Genomic DNA, 23,273 nt, shown 5'->3' on the forward strand with positions numbered 1-23,273 from the left:
AGGTCCTTAACATGTATTTGTCGATGTAAATCGATGATTGTTCACGTGCCAAAAATACCCCCAATACAGCCTCACTTTCAAAAGAACTTCTAAACCTTCTCACCCTCCCTATTCTATGAACATGTTGCTATTAGTTTCGGAGGGAGGTAAGCATCGGCTAGAATAGCCGCTCTGAATAATTTAACCATGGAGGCGTGGCTAACGTAAAATTATGGGATGCGCTTATCAACCCAGATATCATGGACATGGCGACAGAGAAGTAAAAAACGGAAGAACTTGTTCTTGATTTCATAAGTTTATTGAATTTATTATGATCTAAACATACACAATAGGGCACAAAGGCAACTGAGGAAGAGGGCACTGCAAGTATCTGCCGGCAAGAACTTGTAAATATTCAGGGCAGCACGGCAAATTGCTAAGGCACGGCGGCTTTTGCCGTCGATAAATTCGATCTCTGTACTCACACACCTGGACAGTAAAAACACCTATGCACAAATGCTGTTTGTTGACTTTAGCTCAGCATTCAATACTGTCTTACCCACCAAACTTAGAGACCTGGACATTAATACCTCAATCTGCAACTGGATTATGGATTTTCTGACCAACAGACCTCAGCATGTTAGGTCAGGCTACATCTGCTCCGCTACCATCACGCTCAACACTGGTGTACCACAGGGCTGTGTGCTGAGCCCCTTCCTTTACTGCATCTTCACCCATGACTGCAGGCCTGTACATGTATCCAATACCATAATCAAATTTGCAGACGATACTATGGTGATCGGTGTTACGGCCAAAGCAATGACCGCAACATAAACAAAACCAAAACCGACTGGTTTTAGGGTTTTTATTTTACAACAAATAATAAATATAAAACACCAACGCAAATGTCCAGGAACCACGAGAGAACAACAAAACAAAAGATCAACTCAACAAAAATCTCAGCAGCAGGAACACTCAGCGTGGCATCGAATATCCTACAAATCTCTCTCCGGTCCAGGTAGACCCAGGGCCCAGGGCTTTAGTAGGGAAAACTCCACCCATCCAACAGGTCTCACCTGTAAACAATTAGAGATTGAAACCACCGCCTGCAATCTAAGAAAACCTATAATGCAGTCCTAAACAAAATAAACAAAAACCCAAAGAGGGGCGTAACAATCGGTCTCATCAGCAACAACGACGAGACTGCCTACAGGGAGGAGATCAAGCACCTGGCCAATTGGTGCACGGACAATAATCTGCTCCTTAACACCACTAAGACCAAGGAGCTCATTGTGGACTTCAGGAAGGGAAGAAGAGGTTCACATGAACCCATTTACATCAACAGGATGGCTGTTGAGCCTGTCTCATCCTTCAAGTTCCTGGGGACCCACATTTCGGAGGACCTATCCTGAACCACCAACACCTCTAGCCTGGTCAAGAAGGCTCACCAGCGCCTCTTCTTCTTGAGAACACTTAAGAAGAACCAGCTGTCCTCAGCCACCCTGGTGAACTTCTATCGCTGTACTGTACAATAGAAAGTATCCTAACCAACTGTGTAACAGTTTGGTACGGAAACTGCTCTGTTGCTGAGCATAAGGCACTGCAGCGGGTGATGAAAACTGCCCAGCGCATTATAGGGACTCCACTTCCAGCCATTGAGGACATCCAGAAGAAACACTGTATGCGTCGAGCATGCAGTATTCTTAAGGATTACTCTCATCCCGCCCACAAACTGTTTTCTCTCCTGCCTTCCGGTGGGCACTTCAGGTGTCCCAGGTCAAGAACCAGCAGACTAGAGAACAGCTTCTTTCCCAGAGCGGTCTCCTTATTGAACTCTGCCCCCCACTGACACCTGTCCATTATCATTGCACTATTTAATTTTTAATGCACTACACTGTACATACATATTTGGAAAGCAATATCCATTGCACAATACAGTTGTAATTTTCTGATTATATATATCTGTAAATGTCTATTTGTAAATTCCTGTTTCTAGAAATAACAATTTGTATCTAGAAATAGCAATCTGTACATTATGTTCATATCTATCGGCAATTCCTGATCACAGTTAATAGCAACCTGTATATATTGTTCATCTATTATTAAATTTCTGATTATAGTCACTAGCAATCTGTACATTATGCTCACAGTATATCCATCTGTAAATATTACCCTTACTTTCTCCCTGCACATATCCCATTTAAGTGCACTTATAACTTATACCTTATCCTGCACTTACTGCTTATTGCACTCCTGGTTAGACCTAAACTGCATTTCGTTGCCTTGTACTTGTACATGTGTAATGACAATAAAGTTGAATCTAATCTAATCTAATATATACACTGCTCCAAAAAATTAAAGGAACACTTTGAAAACACATCAGATCTCAATGGGAAAATCTATACTGATATGCTGCTGGATATCTATACTGATATGGACTAGGTAATGTGTTAGGAATGAAAGGATACTACATTGTTTGATGGAAATGAAAATTATCAACCTACAAAGGGCTGAATTCAAAGACACCCCGAAAATCAAAGTGAAAAAATGATGCGGCAGGCTAGTCCATTTTGCCGAAATTTCATTGCAGCAACTCAAAATCGTACACAGTAGAGGTCTGTGTGTCCCTCCATGGATATGCCTCCCCTGACCATCACTGACCCACCACCAAACCGGTCATGTTGAACAATGTTACATGCAGCATAACGTTCTCCACGACTTTTCAGACCCTTTCACATCTGTCACATGTTCTCAGTGTGAACCTGCTCTCATCTGTGAAAAGCACAGGTTGCCAGTGGCGGATCTGCCAATTCTGGTATTCTACTGCAAATGCCAATCGAGGTCCACAGTGCCGGGCAGTGAGCACAGGGTTCACTAGAGGATGTCAGACCCTCAAGCCACCCTCATGAAGTCTGTTTCTGATTGTTTGGTCAGAGACATTCGCACCAGTGGCCTGCTGGAGGTCATTTTGTAGGGCTCTGGCAGTGCTCCTCCTGTTCCTCCTTGTACAAAGGAGCAGATACTGGTCCTGCTGATGGGTTAAGGACCTTCTATGACCCTGTCCAGCTCTCCTAGAGTAATTGCCTGTCTCCTGGAGTCACCTCCATGCCCTTGAGACTGTTCTGGGAGACACAGCAAACCTTCTGGCAATTGGCATGTATTGATGCGCCATCCTGGAGGAGTTGGACTGTACTGTGCAACCTCTGTAGGGTGCAGGTATCACCTCATGCTACCAGTAGTGACACTGACTGTAGCCAAATGCAAAACTAGTGAAAAAAGTCAGAAAAGATGAGGAGGGAAAAATGTCAGTGGCCTCCAGCTGTTAAACCATTCCTGTTTTGGGGGTCGTCTCATTGTTGCCCCTCTAGTGCACCTGTTGTTAATTTCATTAACACCAAAGCAGCTGAAACCGATTAACAACCCCCTCTGCTACTTAACTGACCACGTCAATATCCCAGACGTTTAATTGACTTGATGCTATACTCTGATTTAAAAGTGTTCCTTTAATTTTTTTGAGCAGTGTGTATATATAATATATATATACATATATATACACTCACCTAAAGTGTCTGAGTATTTCACAATCTGCTCAGTTACTGGGATTTTCACGCACAACCATTTCTAGGGTTTACAAAGAATGGTGTGCAAAGGGAAAAACATCCAGTATGCGGCAGTCCTGTGGGCGAAAATGCCTTCTTGATGCTAGAGGTCAGAGGAGAATGGGCCGACTGATTCAAGCTGATAGAAGAGCAACTTTGACTGAAAGAACCACTTGTTACAACCGAGGTATGCAGCAAAGCATTTGTGAAGCCACAATACGCACAACCTTGAGGCGGATGGGCTACAACAGCAGAAGACCCCACCGGGTACCACTCATCTCCACTACAAATAGGAAAAAGAGGCTACAATTTGCACGAGCTCACCAAAATCGGACAGTTGAAGACTGGAAAAATGTTGCCTGGTCTGATGAGTCTCTGATGATTTCTGTTGAGACATTCAAATGGTAGAGTCAGAATTTGGCGTAAACAGAATGAGAACATGGATCCATCATGCCTTGTTACCACTGTGCAGGCTGGTGGTGGTGTAATGGTGTGGGGGATGTTTTCTTGGCACACTTTAGGCCCCTTAGTGTAGAGTTTAGATTCTCTGCCCGAGGCCGAGCCCAGACTTGACCCGATCCTAATAATCCTTTAGGTGAGTGTATACATACATATATACTGTATATACACATATATATACATATATATACACATATATATACATGCACACACAGTGGTACCTCAGTTCTCGAACTTATTAGAACTCGAATTTCTTAAAAGTCGAACCAACCAGTTCGGGAAAAAAAATGACCTAAAACTTGATCTGAATCTCAGAAGTCAAACCGTGAACGCTGACCTAAGACAACTTGTACACGCGGGGAAATTAGTCACGCGGCACGTCTCTCAGCGGAAACATAGGGTAACGCTTCAGTATAAGCCTTGCATTCGCTGTTATAGCATTGTGCATGTTTACACTAGCTGAATACATATATTTAGTAAATACAGTGGTACCTTGGTTTACGAGCATAATTCGTTCCGGAAACATGCTTGTAATCCAAAGCACTCGTATATCAAAGCGAATTTTCCCATTAGAAATAATGGAAACTCATATGATCCGTTCCACAACTCAAAAATATTCATATAAAAATTATTCATACAAAATATAAAGTATCCATCCATCCATTCACTAAAAATTAATGGAATCACTATCATCTGTTGGCTGACTGGAATCTATTTCTGTTTGTGTGACTTTAACAAGGAACCCATCCAATGACAGCCTCTTTTGCCTCCTTTTGGATTTCGCAAAAATGTGGACATTGCATTGTCGTTAAACAGATTCATCACTCGCACTGCTACACCCATATTCAGGTGGTGCTTTTCTACTAAACGAGAGAGGCATGCCGACTGAAACCGAGCATGGGAGATGATTACCCACAATTCCGCAGCGTGAGAAAGTGAATAACCATTGGTTCAGTTGTGATGACGTGCGCTCGGCGTCAAAACAAGAAGCGCACGCATGCGCTTCCTGTTTTGAAGCCGAGCGCACGTAAAAACAAGAAAAACAAGGAGCGCATGTGTGCCATATGATTTTTGATGATACTTGGCGCTTGTAAACCAGGACTTGCTCGGTTTCCAAGTCAAAACTTATTAAAAATCTTTGCAAATAGTTTGATAAATGTGCTTAGATGTGTTTAGTACATTATATGCTCTTCTTGTTTTATCCGGTTCGTTTTGTGTTTAAATGCTAAAAAAAAAAAACATATTTAGATGTAATTTTTTGGGGTCGGGAACCAATTAATTGGTTTTCCATTATTCCTTATGGGGAAAATTCCATCACAACTCGAACTTTTTAGGATTCGATCTGGAGTTCTGAACGGATTAATTCGAGTTCTGAGGTACCAATCAGTGTGTGTGTGTGTGTGAGAAGCATATATGTGGGCTCTAATCTGAGGTGCTGTTAATGTGCAGTTTCTGAGGCTGGTAACTCTAATAAACTTATCCTCTGCAGCAGAGGTAACTCTTGGTCTTCCTTTTCTGGGGCGGTCCTCATGAGAACCAGTTTCATCATAGCATCTGATGGTTTTCTCGACTGCACTTGAGGATACATTCAAAGTTCTTTTAATTTTCCTGATTGACTGACCATCATGTCTTAAAGTAAGGATGGATTGTTTTTTCTCTTTACTTAGTTGAGTGGTTCTTGCCATGTGGAGTAGAACAGTAGTTGAACAGGGCTATTCACTGTGTAGAACCATGTACAAACTCTACCTCAAACACATAAAGAAGGCAAGAAATTCTACAAATTAACTCTTGACAAGGCGTACCTGTTCACTGAAAACCATTCCTGGGCAATACCTGATGAATCTTATTTAGAGAATGCCAAGTGTGTGCAAGGCATTCATCAATGCAACTTTGGTGGCTACTTTGAAGAATCTAAAATATAAAACATATCCTGGATTGTTTAACACTTATTTGTTTACAGCATAATTCCATGTGTTTCTTCATTGTTTTGAAGTCTTCAATATTAATCTACTATGAAGAAAACAATAAAAATAAAAAATAAAAAACACTGAATGAGAAGGTGTGTCAGAACTTTTGACTGGTAGTGTATTATAATGGAAAAACAGCACTAATAATTCATTTTAAAGTATTTTCTTACCACCCAAAAGAAAAAGAAATGAGCCATAATTTGCATGGTTATTAACACTGCACACAAACTTTGGTCCCTTCAGATGTTTTACCAGTAGAGGCCCTCCCATACCTGACAGTGCCACCTGCCCTCTGGATCCTCATGCGCTCCTCATAACAGATTGGATTATGCTCCCTGCTAAGTGCCAAAGTGACAATTTTTTTGTTGTCATCCTGCCCTTCCTGATCTTCTCGGCACAGCACAGCCTTTGAAAACCACAATGATAACAATCTTGAATAAAGACAAAAAGCAAAATCTCAAGGGTTTTATTTGTCACATGAAAGATCCACATTCCATCTATAACCTGCAGTGAAATTCAAAGTGGTCAACTCTGCTATAGTAAGAATTAGTGAAAAGCAATAGACAAAAAGTATTATAGACACATAAGTATAATATGTAATAAATAAGGAACAGTAGGGTTATACAGGTCGTTGTCGACTTATGACTGATCAACTTCACGACTGTTCCAAGACCACAAATATGCGGCCACAACTGACAGCACAAGTGTTGCCCAGTGACTGTATGACCGTTTGTGCCCCAACAATCCCCACATGAAAATGATGACAATATAACTTAAAGATAATATAATTTTATTACACAGTATACTACTTTTTGTATATTTGTATATAAAAGAAAGGGTCGACATGACCAAATTAACTTAATACTGGTCAGTCATAACTGATCGACAACGACCTGTACTGGTAATAAAGAGAAAACAAAAGGAAAACCAGATATGTGCAACATGACTCCCATAAACTGCAAGCTGCATGAGTAAGGAGCTTATGTTTAACTACAACTGTCAATTAAGTGTTACTGTAAGTAGTCTGATGGACAGAGCAGAAGCTCCCTCTGAGCCTCTCACTTCACAAGAGATAGCAGAAGTGCTTACCAGACCTCAGCCTGGTAAACAGGTAATTGAGTGGATTGTGTCCCTGTTGATTTTAGCAACTCTGCTCCTGCATTATCTGAGGTATATGTCCTGCAGGGAGGGCAGATAAGCCTTGCTTTTGCGTTCAGCTGAACATACCTCCCTCTGCAGTGCTTTACAGTCCCTGGGCAGAGGAGTAACCAAACAAGGCAGAGTTTCCCATGATATTTGTGTTACTATAATAACCACAAGTCCCAATACTCACCCTGCTATCTCCAAGGTTGGCAACATAGACATCATCATTCACCACTAGCATGCAAGTTGCTGTGGTTCCATCCTTCCAGACTGGCTTCCTATAGGGGTGTCAAAGCAATTAAAGTCACCCCCACTTAATCATAGTTTTATTTCAGGTCTTACTAGCCAGTTTTGTTGAACAAGGATTTAGTTTTATGGCAACTCTGTGGAACTGTTATTATAATTTAAAATCATTGCCAACAGAAACAGCATCAGATTTTGATTACACATGGAAGGCACATAAGAAACCATCAACTCACTGGCTGGAGGCCTTTTTCAGGAAGTCTTCATCTGTTTGTCTAAATGCCTCCACCAAACACTTCCTCACAAGCTTGTCCAGGTTCTGTACCTCACCTGCAAAGTATGTGTTGTTCATTTTTCTAATTCAGCAATTTTGAATAAGTTCACACACATTTTAGTATACAAAAATATGAATTAAGAGCACAAAAGGACTTCTTAAAATTTGTAATAAATATTTAAATAATTATTGTTGAGACAACACATTAAAAAAATAATAAGTGCTAACACTTTTGTTATTACTAATAAAAACTAATCAGCCTTTGTTCCCATCAGCGGTAGGGGGCTCACCTTTAGGAAATTTCAAGGCTAATGCTTGATGAAGATGTTCGGCAGCAAAGCATGACGCACGAGAACCTCCATGCCCATCAAATACTGCGAAATATGCTAGGCGGGAGCTGAAATAATAATAACAATAACTGGTTCCACTGAAAGACAGAGATTTAATTACTGGTTTTCTTCATGTTAGACAAGCTACTCAAGTGTACTTATGCATTATAGGTAATCACCAGAAATATACAACTAATTACAGAGCACTGCATCACAGAAATATCAGAAAGCAGTTTTAGTATAAGCTTATTAACATTCACTATGAAGATTACTATGGGCGCTTTTCCACCGCATCAGGTACCGTACTTTTGATACTTCAATTTGTAGATTTTCAACTGCCATAAAAACTGGTAACGGTGCCAAACAACATCAGAACACAATGCAGGGTATTTTGAACTGAATCTTTAAAAAATGGTATTTTATATTATACGGCTGGACGATGCGCGATATTAATACCAACATTGCATGTTATGCACATGCAATTCTCACATCACTAGTAAGGTAGATTAATATCAGACTTTTTCTTACTTTCAATTCTGTACAGACATTATAGCACAGGCAGTTTTGCTACATTTTTACTCTGTCATAGAAAAAAAAAAACTTGCTAGCTTTGCAGTTTTAATTATTATTCATTTTAAAGATTATATATTATATTATTATATATATTAGATAAAGTTTATTAGATAAAGTTTAACACTCCTTTTGCCTAAGTGCTGCATGTGTTCTCCGAGATTACACTTACACTTAATGATACACAAAATTATTTTCATCCTTGCTGCTTAAATCACTCCAAGACAGGTTTGTGAGAACTTTATTAACTCCTTTTGGCTTTATAAATACCCCAATATTTTTTACAACAAAATCACATCGCTAGGACAGCATACTAAATGTGCTGTCCTATTATATTAAATATTGTTGTTTCTTGTATCTGTTCTTCTGGCCAGATCGCATCCCAAAAGTGCCGAACCAAAAATACGGTAACTGGTGTGGTGGAAAAGTACCCTCTGGCTCTTTGTTAAAGAAAATTCATGAAATGCACAATAATTAATGCAAAAGAGTGGGCATTGGGGAAAATGTTTTTTCTTCTTACATTGTCATTTTGTACAAATGCAGGATGAGAAGAATCATATGTATATACAGTACTATGTAAAAGTCTTTGGCAGTCAAAAAAATGTTAATCGTGTTGGTGTAAAACCAAAGTATAGTCTCATGAAAAAGAAAATACACCCACTTTCAATTCTACCATATCAGGACATAAAAAAATCATCTGGTCCTTAGCAGGTCTTAAAATTAGGTAAATACAACCTCAGATGAACAACATCACATGACATATTACACTGTGTCATTATTTAAAATCTATACCAAAATGCAGAAACAGTATGTGAGAAATTAAGTACGCCCTTACTGCTTCCGTAGAAATTAAGATGAAAAGTAGCAGCAAGGTGTTACTACCCAAATGCACTTAGGTGATCATCGTCAAGTATGACCAACTCCATAAAAGCAGAAATTTTGTTAGTTTGCTGGTTGGGATCAATCAGGTGTGTGTTAACACAATGCCAAGGAAGAAAGACATCAGCAACGATCTTAGAGAAGCAATTGTTGCTGCTAATCAATCTGGGAAGGGGTATAAAGCCATTTCCAATAATTTGAAGTCCATCATTCTACAGTGAGAAATATTATTCACAAGTGTAAAACCAAGAAAGTTGCCAATCTTCCCAGAAGTGGATGTCCCAGCAAATTCATCCCAAGGTCAAACACCTAAGAGCTAACTCAGACTCTACAGGCTTCAGTTTGCATGTTAAATGTTATGACAGTAGAATTAGAACAAGACTGAACAAGTATGGCTTGTTTGGAATGTTGCAAAGAGAATACCTCTTCTCTTTAAAAAAAGAAACATGGTAAAATGACTTAGGCTTACAAAAGTGCATCTGAACAAACCACTGGAACAATGTCCTTGGGTACAGATAAGACAAAAGTGGACATATTTGCCATAATGTACAGCACCATGTCTGGTAAAAAAAAAAACAAACAGCAAATCAGCACAAACACCTCATACAAACTGTCAAGCACAATGGTAGAGAGGTGATGATTTCAGCTTACAGTTGTAGGAGCTTGGCACCTTGAAGTAATTGAGTTGACCATGAGCTCTTCTATATATCAAAGTATTGTAGAGTCAAATGCAAAGCTAAAGCCTGGCCAAAATTGGTTCGTAGAAAAGCACCTATCATCCCATGCACACCAGCAAATCTACAATAGAATGGCTGAAAAAAAGGAATCAAGGTGCTGCAATGGTCCAGACCTCAACCTAATAATAAAAAAAAAAAAGAGTGGGCCAAAATTCCTCCATAACGAAGTGATTAATTAAACTAATTAAATTAATTAATTGAGCTGGTGGTGAAATTAAACAAATACTGAGAATGACTGCAGTGCACTTGATGAGATGTTCAGAAACTGAAGCAGAGTTCTTCTAGGCAGCCCACAATTTACAGCTCTCAGCCCTGCTCTTCAAAACTAAGAAAATCATGGATTTTATCAACTGGTCTCTCAATGCAATTGACACCATCTTCTCGAAGAGAAGCACAGGTTTGGGGGAACCTGACTGTCCTGCAGGAACATACGCAGCTGGCTACACAATGGACGGATGGGAGAAGTGGAGGGTCGTGTGTCTGGCAGCTCTTTCCGTGGAGGACATTGAAGATATCTACCTATTCGGAACCATGATTACAGGTCTTATGCTGATTGGATTAGACATTGCCCTGGTTTATCGAAAATTGAAGAAAACGGTGACAGCCGCTCAAAGCCCCACTAGGCTGGCCGGATGATTGACGGGGTTGGCAGAGCTGTTGGCACTGACTGTGGCTATAGATCGCGGATAACATCACTGTGACTATTAATCGCAGATTGGATAACATCACGGAGAAGCTCACGGCTCTGCAAAGGATTTTGGATGGCGGAGACGAGAGTGGACATTAGAGGAGCTGAGAAATTACAGCTTCTCGCCCGAAAACCCAAACAACCCTATTATATCTTCATACCCCCAGCTTGAACAGGCGGGTCTGTGATCTGGACTACCTCCACCTCCCCATTTCCCTGCCCTGTTGCAAGTCACGACTTTTTATGTTGATAAGGTGTGACTATGTGCCTATGTTGCTGAGGTGTTTTTTTCTGTTCCTACATTGTACTCCCTACTGGAGTAAAGTCTGGAGGCTGTTTTTTTATTCTCCTCCTCTCTCCTCATGTAATTTTGTTTTCTCTGTTCTTCCTATATCCCCCATCTTCCTGACCTGTCTACCCCCTATAATGTGATGTTTGTATATGTATGGTCGGATTGATGGCCAGTTTTTCGCTGGTACTTGTGACTAGTGACATGGTATTGCAACAGCAATAAAGGGTTTTTTCATAATTTTGTGGAAAATCCCACTAAAAGTCTCACACAATTGCGTGCACAACGTGAGCAAAATGAAAAACGCAATAGATGATTTGGGAATTGGTAGCTTGGGCTGTTTTGCGCACTCGCTACAGCTTGTACATGAGGGGTTGCTATCACAACGAAGTGTAAGTGGAAGGGGTATTTTAAACACTCACCACCTGCGTATATTCTCTTGGAAGATATTCAAATTCAACTGCAAATGTCTCAAAAACACTTCAAACAAGATGTACAGACAAGGTGGAACAGTACATTATGTATGTTTCTAGTAGTCTAGTAAAGATTTTTTTGGCATACATTTTTCATTTGTATTTAATTATATACTAAGTATAAATATATTTCCCATTTAATATATATTACTGTATATACAAATTTATTATTAAAATATTAAAGTAATAATCTGTATCGGTTTTGGCAGTTGTGTATCGGAATCTATCAGAACTGAAAAAATGTGGAATGGTCCATCCCTAGTTCATATTTCACTTTTCTGTGTGCACTTTCAACCCACAGATGGTCGTGTACACCGAAGCTTGTGACTAGGGCTGCAACTAATGACTTTTTTGATAGTGGACTAGTCATGGACTATTAAAACGATTAGTCGACTAATCGGATTATAAATTGCATTATTATAAAATGGCTCCTATTTAGCTACCAGCTTTTACATTTAGAATGAGGTTATTGTTCGACTTGAATGACGCAAAAGAACACATGTAAAATGGGAAAGAGCTGTCGTGCGATCGATTGTGCAAATAGATTTAATACGAAATAGGAGCTTTTTAGAGACTGCCAAAAACTAAATAAGTATAGGATGTGGATTGGTCACACATGACCGATACCCGATCCGTCAAATAGGTCTGGATCGGCGCCTATACGGATCCGAATTTCTGATACAATCTTTGTTATAATCAGGGCTGCACATAACTGGTAGGCAAGTACGCATTCACCTTTAAAAGCAATACGTGCGGCAATCCATTGCTGACAGTGCAAATGCGTACGTATTTTATGTGCATTTGCGCTGATATGACAAGAAATTATCATGCGCATTTTAACCTGTATATGCTAATTCGTACTTCATTTGCGGTATAGAGGTTAAAATGCACGGTAATTTCTTGTCATATCAGCTATTTATATAGCCTATGTTTATAAATAAAATTTTTTAAAGCAGACTGAAAAATCCCAAGATCCCGACCCAAAATACGGGAAATTTAGAGCAGCTTCCCATTGCCATTCCTCTGTTAACAGCAAGAAAACGGACTTCAAAACTGCTGTTATTTATTTATTTTTAACGGAGCATAAGCTCTCGCAGCACTTGTGACATCGGAGCCACTGTCCTGAATCTTGAGCTTCGGAGTTTTGGCTTCTTTATCTGTTTAAGCAATGGGTTTTCTCCACTGTTTTCTGAGCTTTTTTAGCTACTATTAGCAAACGAGACATTTAATGACACACCACTGACTTCCAAACATAAATACGTTCTATTCCGATCTTTTTTGAAAATGTAAAATATACTACTACTAGCCTATTATTATGCCCTATTATAATGATTGTTGTTGTTATTATTATTATTGGATACGCCAGTGGCCTGTACTACGAAGCGGGTTTACTGGCTTATCGGGGTAACTTTGCGAGTAACTTGATGACGTGTGGTGTAACTTCGCGATTAACCCCTACTACGAAAGGTGGGTAGGTTTTAGTCGAGGCATGCTACCATGGCAATTTATGCTAAGTCTCAAAACTGCTCCGAGCAGTTTTTGTTCTTGGTTAAGTCGAGGTTTCTGCATAAGCCGGCCCTATATGAGCACCGCCCCTCCAACTACAATTTCTCCGAAGACAATGACTGCATACCTGGATTATCCGTACAACTTTGGCGCACGAATCGTGAGGGGCTCTCTCTGTTAATATGTATGAAATGGAGCAATGGCATATAATGTGCATACAATGTATTAATAACTGTTACAGAGAAAGTTATTCTGAAAACCCAAGGGGTGTGCATTGTTCCCTGTTGTCCACTGATCAAAGCACACTTCACTAGATGTGGCTGTCTTGTCTAGTTTTAAAGTTATTAACCCATTCATGAATTGCCCCATTGCACAGTATACAGATACATTCGAACATTCAAAAATTAATTAAAATTCGCATGTAAAGCAATCTGGGAAACAAAGAGGTGTGCAACAGTCACCATGAGCCCAAAATACTAAACCACCATGTCATTACAGCTGAAAGGACCTATTATATTAGCTATTAACATGATTTGGCACAAATCACGAAATGTTTTGAAGCGGAAAAAAAATCGGTGTGCATCGATGTCTGTGTACTGGACATCACAATTCTGTCATTAAAAATGCCCCACCTTACTTGCGTAAAGTTATTAAAGCCAGAAAACTGAATATGGAATATGAGGCTAACTTAACCGCATTGACAGGTTCCTAGTCGTTTTTTCACTACACATATGCTTCTGTTTTGTCCTGTTGTAAATCATTTATTTGTTTGTTAAACAATGGCTCACCTTCTATATAAGTGTCATATGAACAGACACCTTTTTATTATTAGCTGTAAAACATAGAAACATGCTATTAAGTGGAGGCTAGACACAACAAATCTTTCATAATGAGTAGAAATATAAATACATAGCCCTACCACTTGACATGATGTTTTTATATTTCATCTTGACTTGCTGCCATGTAGGCTTTCCACTACTAATGCATTTGAAATCAGATCTGTTATTGTTAACATCAGGTTTACATTATCAGTAACATTACAGTAATGGAACTTCAGGGAGCATTACATTACTTAGCAGTAGAGGTCGACCGATATATCGGCCGGCCGATATATCGGGCCGATATTTAGCATTTTTTAATGTATCGCATCGGCCGATATCCGAGTGCACTACGCCGATTTTCAGACAGGCACGTCTGCGGGCAGCCCAGTGTTATTGTTGTTGTGGAACACGTGACCCATGCTGCCTTGTGCAGGACCACAGCCAGAAGTTTTGGAAGAGTCCTGGGATAAAACGGTAAGGCTTAAATTCTGATCTTTCAATGACCTGTTTATTTAAGTAGTTTGCTATGAAATGTTGCTTTAAAAGAAAACGCGAATTACGCTATTGGGAACTGGGGTAATGATAATGAGCCTTCAACCAACTGTAGCTTACAGGTAACATTAAGGATCATTGATTCTAATGGAGTTCGTTTTGTGCGCTTATTGGTGGGCTCACAGACGTTTTTTAATCGTTAAAAATCATTTTAATTGTTAACATTTTAATTATTACCATATCAGCCCGATGTTATCAGTTATGTTTTTTTTCTTGTGTCGGAGAGTTTCACTCTGTGAGTGTGTGGGGCGGAGCAGGCAGCTCTCAAATACTGCAGCGTGTGTGAGAGTTGCGTTACTCTGCCCTGATCACAGACAGCGCCGTCCTCGGAGACACAGAGCTGCTAAGAACAATGCATGGCGGAGAAAAGTGTTTGTTCGAAAGCGTGGTTACCATTTACTTGAGCTGATGCTGACAATGGTCCTTCTGTGCAAATTTTTTTCATTTGAGACCGGAGATTCAAACAATTTGTCAGACGTCTAGATAAAAAGTGCATGACTTTGCGCAGTTAGTTTCCTCATTAAACATGTCTATCCTTTATACGGGCTTATACGTAGACAACGTCACAATCACTAGGGGCTTATGTTGTCCTTGCATACAAGGCTGTGCAATACGACAGTTATTTTATTTTCCGGGATCACTAGATTCTGATTGTGAATTTGGCTTTAAGCTATCTGTCTGCTAACAACAGAAACAACATGTTAGTGTACACTACTCATCATACCATGATGCACTTAGTGTTTTTTTTTTTCTTCAAAATGTATTAGAGTGTAATTGTTTTAATGTGCATGGAATACTGGAATTGTAGAATGAATTGAAGATGAAGGAACTATAATACAAATTCTAACCTTGCATTTATTCTTCTGTTTTAGTAATTGCTGTCTGATGGCTGAAGAAAAATCTAATCCTGTATGGCAGCATTTCACAAAGCCAACACCAGGAAAAGCCAGGTGCAATGTCTGCAGCAGACTGGTGAGCTTGGGAGCTGAAGAATGAGTTTGCTGCTAAAGAGATTCTGATGCTGCTATCTTTATTGTTTATAAGTTTAAGTTGTTTATAAGTTGTATTGTGTTTTTGTTATTTAAGTTTATATTTAAATTTACACAAGTCAGTATTCAATAAATGCTAAGTTGAGAAATTTTGTGTATCGTTTGTTATTATTAATGTGATATTTTATCATGCAAATAGAGGGGAAAACGTCCAATTTTCGGCCAAAAAATATCGGCAGCATATATCGGCCATCGGCTGACCCTGACTCCTAAATATCGTCATCGGCATCGGCTATTGAAAAACCCATATCGGTCGACCTCTACTTAGCAGCATAAAATAGGTGACTTCTGAATTGTGTCGCATCTGTTAGCCTCCGTAATTATTAACAGTATTTCAATTCTTTTCATAAAACACTTCATTGTCTAATACTCGGTCGTGAGATATTTTAGACCACATTTTATGACCATGAAAATGTTCATATGCATTTTCTCTGTCTGCAATACGTTGCCAGCAAGCCTGTCTACTTTTGTTGGCTGCAGTGATATTGGATTTTCTTTACAGCGTTGATTTAAACTCCTCATAATCCTGCATAATTAGCATGCAATCTTCCTCCGTGAAACATGGAGATCGCGCCATGAGTCAAACGGTGCCTTGCGCTGCCGAACGTGCTCCATTTATGTGAACGCGCACAAACTCCAATGAAGTTAACACCGATTTAACAAATCAACTTCTTAACTGGCGTCATAGTACTGATTAGCCCCGATTGAGTCAACCTCGCATTCGCAAATTACCTCCAGGTTAAGTCTGATTTCGTTAAACCCCCTTCGTAGTACAGGCCACAGGCAACAAGAAGCCCGTGCCATTCACCCTTTTGCAGATCTCGTCTTTGTTTTGGGACATTAAAAGCCTTTGAGACTGATGTGGCACTAAATGCTGGGGAATAATTTTCTCCTTACTATGAAGTTTTGCATCTTAAACACGCGTCGGGAAATAGCTTGCAGCCTGTAGGCTACTCCGCAGCCATCAATGTTTAAGCGAACTGCCGAAACCATAATGTTTATTTTTAGGAAGAATAATTCAATCGTAATTAAACAAAAGAAATACAGACTTTCCAGCCCCCTCCCCCCCCATTTTTTTCCTTCGGATCTACATAAATCTCATTATTAACCTTTAGTGCACTCAGTTGACAGAAATCCGTCATAGCGACGGAAAACTTTAATCCATGTGTCCCAGACTTTAGAGCGTTTAATACACAATGATACCTAATTTGTGGCCGCCATTCTTCTACCTGTCGTTGAATGCTATTGCGCAAGAGAGAATCTCATCAGTGTGGTGTATTGGTGCAGTCTATTGGAAAGCGGTAGTATTGCACAGGTAGAAAGGAAGGAAAACGTCTCACTCTGTTTAAAAATACGTATGGCGACAATTATCAACAATCAAATTCGTCGGCAACTATTTTTATTGTCGATTTTTGTCGACAATGTCGAATAATCATTGCACCCCTACTTGTGACCATACCACATCTGTCAGTAGACGCAGATAGTTGAGTGCATGCATACAGCAGTGATATTCCACCAGACCAGGAGAGAACAGACATATTGCAAGAAACATTGAACATTGAAAAGCTGGCAAGAAACATTGAACATTGAAAAGCAGTGTTGTGAAATAGGTAAACAGGTAAAACATTTTAAAAGTGTTTTATAGTTGTTAGTCTGGGCTTGGGCAGTATAAAAGTAATACGGCACATCATGGCATTTTCAAATCCTAAACCTTTCTTACCAATATTAACCAGGACCCCTCCCCAGCAAATCTTATCAACCAATATTTCAAAATCACAGAATAGTCCTGCTTTTGAAAATACCACAGACCACAGTATAATGTATGCACAGTATAATTTATCTGTACATTAAAAATTAGAAATGTGGATATCTCCGCACCTCCTACAACAATTATTCTTGTTCTACTCTTTCTTCGTTGACCTCTGCTCTGCTTAAGTCACTGCTGCTACCTACAGTACAGCAAACACCTAGTCAACTTTCTTGTAATCAACATGCATGATCTCTGCCGGACAAAAAAAAAAAACCTGGGCTACACTAGCACTGTCCACAGTTGTCTGGCACCTGATCACAAAAATCACCTTTTTCTGTCGCACCCAAAAGCACATGCAGAAACTTAAGTATGAATTGGCCTTTCTGCAAGTCTTTAAAATCAAAAGTGCAAGATTAAAAGTCAAAAGTTTCAAATGTTATTGTAATCGTACATGCCAGTACAATGAGATTGGGAAGAAGTGAAGTGTGAAAAGCATAAGTTTTTGGTGTTCTGGAACACTCAGGGTTATCTTTAGATCATGCCATGGTGAATTGACATGACCTCAGAAGCAACTGTTGCTACTTTTCAATCTGGGAAGGGTTATAAGGTCATTCCACAGTGAGGACTGTTAATACAGTACTCAAAATCTCACCAAGAAGCACCCTGTCTATGTGTAGAGAACTGAAAAGAATGGAAAAACAAATCGTCTCCTATACTTTCAAACACTGTCAACTTACACTTCCTGGGGAATTGAAGACAGAGAGGTGCTGAGATCAGGCAAGACAACGTGTGCATCCTGCATCTCTTCTCTCTCACCTCGGCGGGCAGCAACATGCGCTCTGAGCCTGGCCCAACCTCCAGAACAAACACATAGTCAATACAGATCATGAACATATTTTGCAGACAGGCATAGATTATCCACAATTTTTATGAAATTTCTGAAAACCTTTACAAAATTTCTTTTTCTCCACTTCCACAGATTCAACATCTCGGCAGACCTCATGTTTCCTTTTGTCAGACCTGTCATCCATTTCTTGGAGAGGTCGCCCAGTAACGTCCCCTACACACACACACACACACACACACATATGCATTTGTATAATTCCTCAACAATTAGAATAGACAATTGGCGTAGTAAGTTTCTTTGAGCATTCTTATTTGTCTTAGAACTTCACGCCAAATCGATGTTTAACCATGGGCATACTAAATATACATGGATAACTCAGCGAATAAATACACCCAACAAATACGGCCACAAATGCAAATATAATTTACGACAACAACGTCAGTGATTCGCCTACAATGGTACGTAACGGTACAGACCTACCATTAGTTCATTAGGGGATTTACACTGGCCTTGTAGCGTTTTAATTATCGATTGCTATCGTTGTTGTAGACTAGATACACATATAAGTACGAAACATTACAAGTTTAAATATTTAGAATGTTAACAGGTTTATATTACCAGTTTGAGAGGGTTCAGGAAGATCGCCAAACAAATCCATCTTTTCAAGCAACAATGGTTGCTTGGTGCCTTTGTACTTAAATTCGTTTAATCTACGAAGAAGCAAAAGTGGCTAGTAAGCTTCCGCAAAATATTTCAACGGGATTTTAAAAGTGAAATACATTTGCCGGATAGTTCTGTTCTTGGTTCACAACTGTAAACTTATCACGCACAATAAACAGAACTATATAAGTTGTATATTAAAAATGTATATATTGATAAGGAGCTCGTATGTCTATGTGGAGCTAGGTAATCAAACTAACCAATCCGCGGTTGCGTTATTCCAGGAGGCGTCGTCAACACTACGAACTTCCCTTTTTAAAATAAAAGTCCTAGTAACACTATTCCCTAAATAAGTTTATATTGTTCTTATAAGTTTATATTATTAAAATAATATTAATGAACTATAAAATCAAAAGTCATAATATTTTGCCAATTAACACACATGTTCTCATATACAACAATCCAAAAACTGTTTTCTTTACAGGGGCAGTTCACCCTAAAACTTAAAAAGACATGTTTTAGAGGGGCTTTAATTATTGCTATTTATCCAGGTTGTTCTACTGGGAGTTGCCTAGTTTTGGAGATATCGGTCGTAGAAATGTCACTCGAATATAATGGGAGTGTATGGCAAACTTTTTGTGGCAATTAAAGCACCAAAATACATTTGAAAAATTCAACAACAATGTCTCTTACAGGAAGTCATGACCTGGTTACTCAAGATAATCTACAGACTTTGCAGTGAACAGTTTAATATAGGAACTATTTTCTGTGACACGCTAATCATATCACTCCGCAAAAGATACGGGCACGAGCTGCGCCCCCCAGCTTCCCCTGACGTCATCGCTCTTTTTAAAGGCAAAGTCGCTTCTACGCCGCAGCAGAAGCGACCGCTCGCTTCTTTTAACCTCACACACCAAAAATAATTAAAATATTATATACCAAATTCTCACCACTCACTCTAAACTTCGTTTACACACTAAGTCGTCCGGCTATGACATTATTTCTACAGCTGACATTATTTTGAGCTGGGCTGTAAGGAAAAAAAATCTAGGCAAGGGGAGCCGTTTTCAACGCTGATTGGAAAGTACTCCGAGATATATTATCCATTATCTCAAAAATAGAAAAAATACAGAATTTAAATACCTTTCTTAACTTTTTTAATCCAAAACAATAAAATTAAGGGTAACAACACTGCAATCAATAAAAAGTATGTGCAGTAATCAACATTTCAAAAACATTTAGTCATTGAACAGTTAAGGCAACCACTAAACTTCGGTCGGGGGCATGGAAGAAGAAGGCATGTGTACTTCATAACAACAGCTTCATGAATGGGGGGCATTGCACCCTAATGTCTAGCTGCAGGCTAAGATAATAATCACATGCATGCCCCCTACCGAGAATTTTTTCCTTATGACCCAGCTCAAAATAATTTGTGTGGAATACATATAAGACACAAATATCAGTAACTGGTGCAAGTTAGGTGCCTGTAAGATTTTTTCCAACCAGAGTTATGCAGGGGGCATTCTGTGGCAGAGTGGTCTGCTATAAAATGTCCCCTGTCCAGATTATTTTTCCTTACAGCCCAGTTCAAAATAATGTCTGCTGTAGAAATACGGCGCACTTGTTAGTCCTCATGGTGCATGGTTGGTTTCTGTATTTTAGATGGTTGACAAGGGCAGGGCAGCGTCATGGCTGGACGACTTGCAGTGCAGCTTATTAGCTGTACTGTACAAGTATAAACAGGGTTTAGAGTTAGTGATGAGAATTTGGTGACTTTTGTCTGTGGTTCGATGTCATATAATTTCCAGTTGTGACAGTGCCGAGTATGAAGTTAATCGCTGTATTACATTAAAACATGACAGAATAGCAGCAATATTTCAGCAGAATGAATTCAACAGAATGTCAAAAATATTAATCAAGTCAACCATTCACTTCTTAGAACTGAAGGTGACTGTTTTTGCACAGAGGAGCATTGTCAAAAAGCATTACTGTAGTGTTTGAATGAAAAAGTTGTTACTGTCACATTTCTGACAATTTACAAGAGGTTGTCAATGAAACTTAAGGTTTGTATTCTGCCCCCGCTGGTGTGTATGAGGCGTGGCCTAGCCTGTTACAACCGCTTGGCAGATAGACAACAGTTTACCAAGAAGAATCCGAAGCTTAAATGTTTTTTCCAGATTTTACTCAGGATTTACTGTAAAACTAACAAACACATAATAAACACATTAATTACATTTGTGTTCAATCATTCATCTAAACTTAATAAAACAAGCATTAATATCACACAGGTTATACAGAGCATATGCAGTCATTATAGAAGTTAGCGTATACAAATTAACTCAATATTCAGATACGGTTTTGTATCATTAGCAATGATTTACCTCCAACATTTTCTTTTGCTTACAGCTGTTAAACAATAGAACTTAAAAACACTTACAGACAAACGTTCTCTGGCCTGGCTATGTAGTGAACAGCATAAACACACAAACATGCCGGGATTCACAATGCTGACTGACTAACTATGGAAACTCTCAAACAAGAATAAAGGACAAACAAAAAACATTTTAACACTGAATTTGGCCACTAGAGGGCCCCCCATCCTAATATTGACAACAAGGCATCACACTCCCCACCTGTTACAATACAATATAACACTATTTCCCTTTCATAAGTAGAACAACTTCTGAGACAGGCCTGGAGTACACCTTTCAAGTACCCTCCCTAATCACCTTCACATCAACTTTATGAACTCTGGAGTCCTCTCTAGGAATGGCTTTCAGCACTACTGCACTTTAAGCACTACTCTTGACTTGTGCATCTTTGAGAAGTACAAGATCTCCTTCACTTAAGTTCGGTTTGTCCATGTGCCACTATCTCCATGTTTGGAGTGACACCAAATATTCTTGACGTCAGCGTTCCCAGAATTTGTCAGCCAGAGCCTGGACCTGTTTTTAATTCTTGCTGTAGAGGTCTTTTAGGTCATACTCTCCTGATGGTGACAACACTCGTTCAATTTTCTGTGTTAGCAACATAGCAGGTGTCAGGAATGTGGGAATGTCTGCATCGGACAACACAGTTCACGTTCAGAATGGCCATGACTTTAGACATAAGTGTGACCAGAACTTTATGAGACAGTTGGGAGGTGTTTGTCTTTAACAGCAATGAATCCAACATCCTGCAAGCGACACCTATCATCTGCTCCCACACCCCACCCATGTGTGTGGAGTGGGGAGAATTGCACTTCAAAGTGCTTCCCTGTTCTTGAAGATAAGTAGTCAGCTCCGGGTCTTCAGATTTGATTGTGAGATCCTTGCTCACCCCGATAAAGTTCGTTCCCCGGTAAGAACAGAAGAGGAGGGCAGGGCTGTGAATCTTCTTAATGCATTTACAAAGCTTGAAGCTGACAGAGACTTGAGCACTTCAATATGCACAGCTCTTGTAACCATACAAGTGAAGATGCCCATTGTTTATTCTCTGCTAAGCCACCTCAGGTTTGTCTTTAGCTTATGGTCCACAGGCCAAACACATCAACACCTACATTTGTGAACGTAGGACCTGGGTTGAGTTGTTCAGCAGGTAAGTCTGACATTTTTTGTTCTTCCATTCTTCCTCTCAATTTGTTACAGATCACACAGTTATGTATGACACTTGACACCAGCCTCTTGCCTCCAATCAACCACAGTCCAGCAGAGCAGACAGAACCCTCTGTGAGATGTCTGCCCTGATGTGTGACCCACTCATGGTAGTGCCTCACTAGTAATGTAGCTATATGTTGCTTTTTAGGAACAATGATCGAGTGTCTTTCTTCCTTGGGTACAGCAGCCAAGGAAAGGTGACCTCCAACTCTTAGCAGGCCATCTGCATCAAAAATAAGTTGTAATTTCCTCATAGGACTTGACTTTGGGACACCATCACCTCCAGAAAGGAGCTTCATCTCTTCAGCCAAAGCATCATACTGAGTGGCTCTTATAATGGCTAATTTTGCCTGTGTCAGTTCATCTGTCTTGCGATTTGAGCTTTTTGTACAAGACCTGACCTTGTGTATGAGTCTGGCTATGGCCCGACTGAGTGTATTCCAGCTGGAGAAGCGTTTGAGTCGGTGTGACCCCAACACAGCTTGAGAGACTTTGATCGTGAAGGCTGTGACCTGTGGGTGTATTTCTACATCTGCATCGGGGTGTATAAGTTCAAATGTCTCTGCAAACAAGTGTCTTTAGACAAGAACATTGGACCTTTAAGCTAATTGGTGTCTTTCAACACGGTTGCTGGCACAGGATCGGTCCCATGGTCAGTAGGGTTGTATTCTGCAGCAACAAATTGCCACTGTGCAGGGCTTGTGGACTTCTTGATGCGAGCAACTCTGTTAGCCACATATACATGAAATCTTCTGGTTGTGTTGTGAATATAGCCAAATACACTGTAGAATGTGACTTTCTGGATATCTGTATCTAGTTCATCT

The 23,273-nt window shown here is 39.7% G+C and overlaps 1 protein-coding gene across 6 annotated transcripts in view; it reads right to left on the reverse strand.

The window, feature by feature from the left end:
- LOC140586467 (integrin-linked kinase-associated serine/threonine phosphatase 2C-like) overlaps nucleotides 1-19,085 on the reverse strand; it is a 35,985-nt gene extending 16,900 nt beyond the window's left edge. For 2 of the 6 annotated variants that reach the window (XM_072708301.1, XM_072708299.1), the window contains exons 1-7: nucleotides 18,773-19,085; nucleotides 18,254-18,367; nucleotides 18,045-18,162; nucleotides 7,955-8,061; nucleotides 7,627-7,720; nucleotides 7,338-7,425; nucleotides 6,277-6,410 (exon numbers count right to left, since the gene is read on the reverse strand). In XM_072708301.1, coding sequence (XP_072564402.1) covers nucleotides 6,277-6,410; nucleotides 7,338-7,425; nucleotides 7,627-7,720; nucleotides 7,955-8,061; nucleotides 18,045-18,162; nucleotides 18,254-18,367; nucleotides 18,773-18,812 — 695 coding nt within the window. In that variant the 5' untranslated portion in view covers nucleotides 18,813-19,085. Of the gene's footprint in view, nucleotides 1-830; nucleotides 1,056-3,902; nucleotides 3,964-6,276; nucleotides 6,411-7,337; nucleotides 7,426-7,626; nucleotides 7,721-7,954; nucleotides 8,062-18,044; nucleotides 18,163-18,253; nucleotides 18,368-18,772 lie in introns of those variants that run through there. The other 4 variants (XM_072708304.1, XM_072708303.1, XM_072708300.1 and 1 more) reach the window with 4 other exon arrangements.
- Nucleotides 19,086-23,273: the final 4,188 nt, after the last annotated feature.

This window comes from Paramormyrops kingsleyae, unplaced genomic scaffold (genome assembly GCF_048594095.1).
Source record: "Paramormyrops kingsleyae isolate MSU_618 unplaced genomic scaffold, PKINGS_0.4 ups66, whole genome shotgun sequence".
Lineage (NCBI taxonomy): Eukaryota > Metazoa > Chordata > Actinopteri > Osteoglossiformes > Mormyridae > Paramormyrops > Paramormyrops kingsleyae.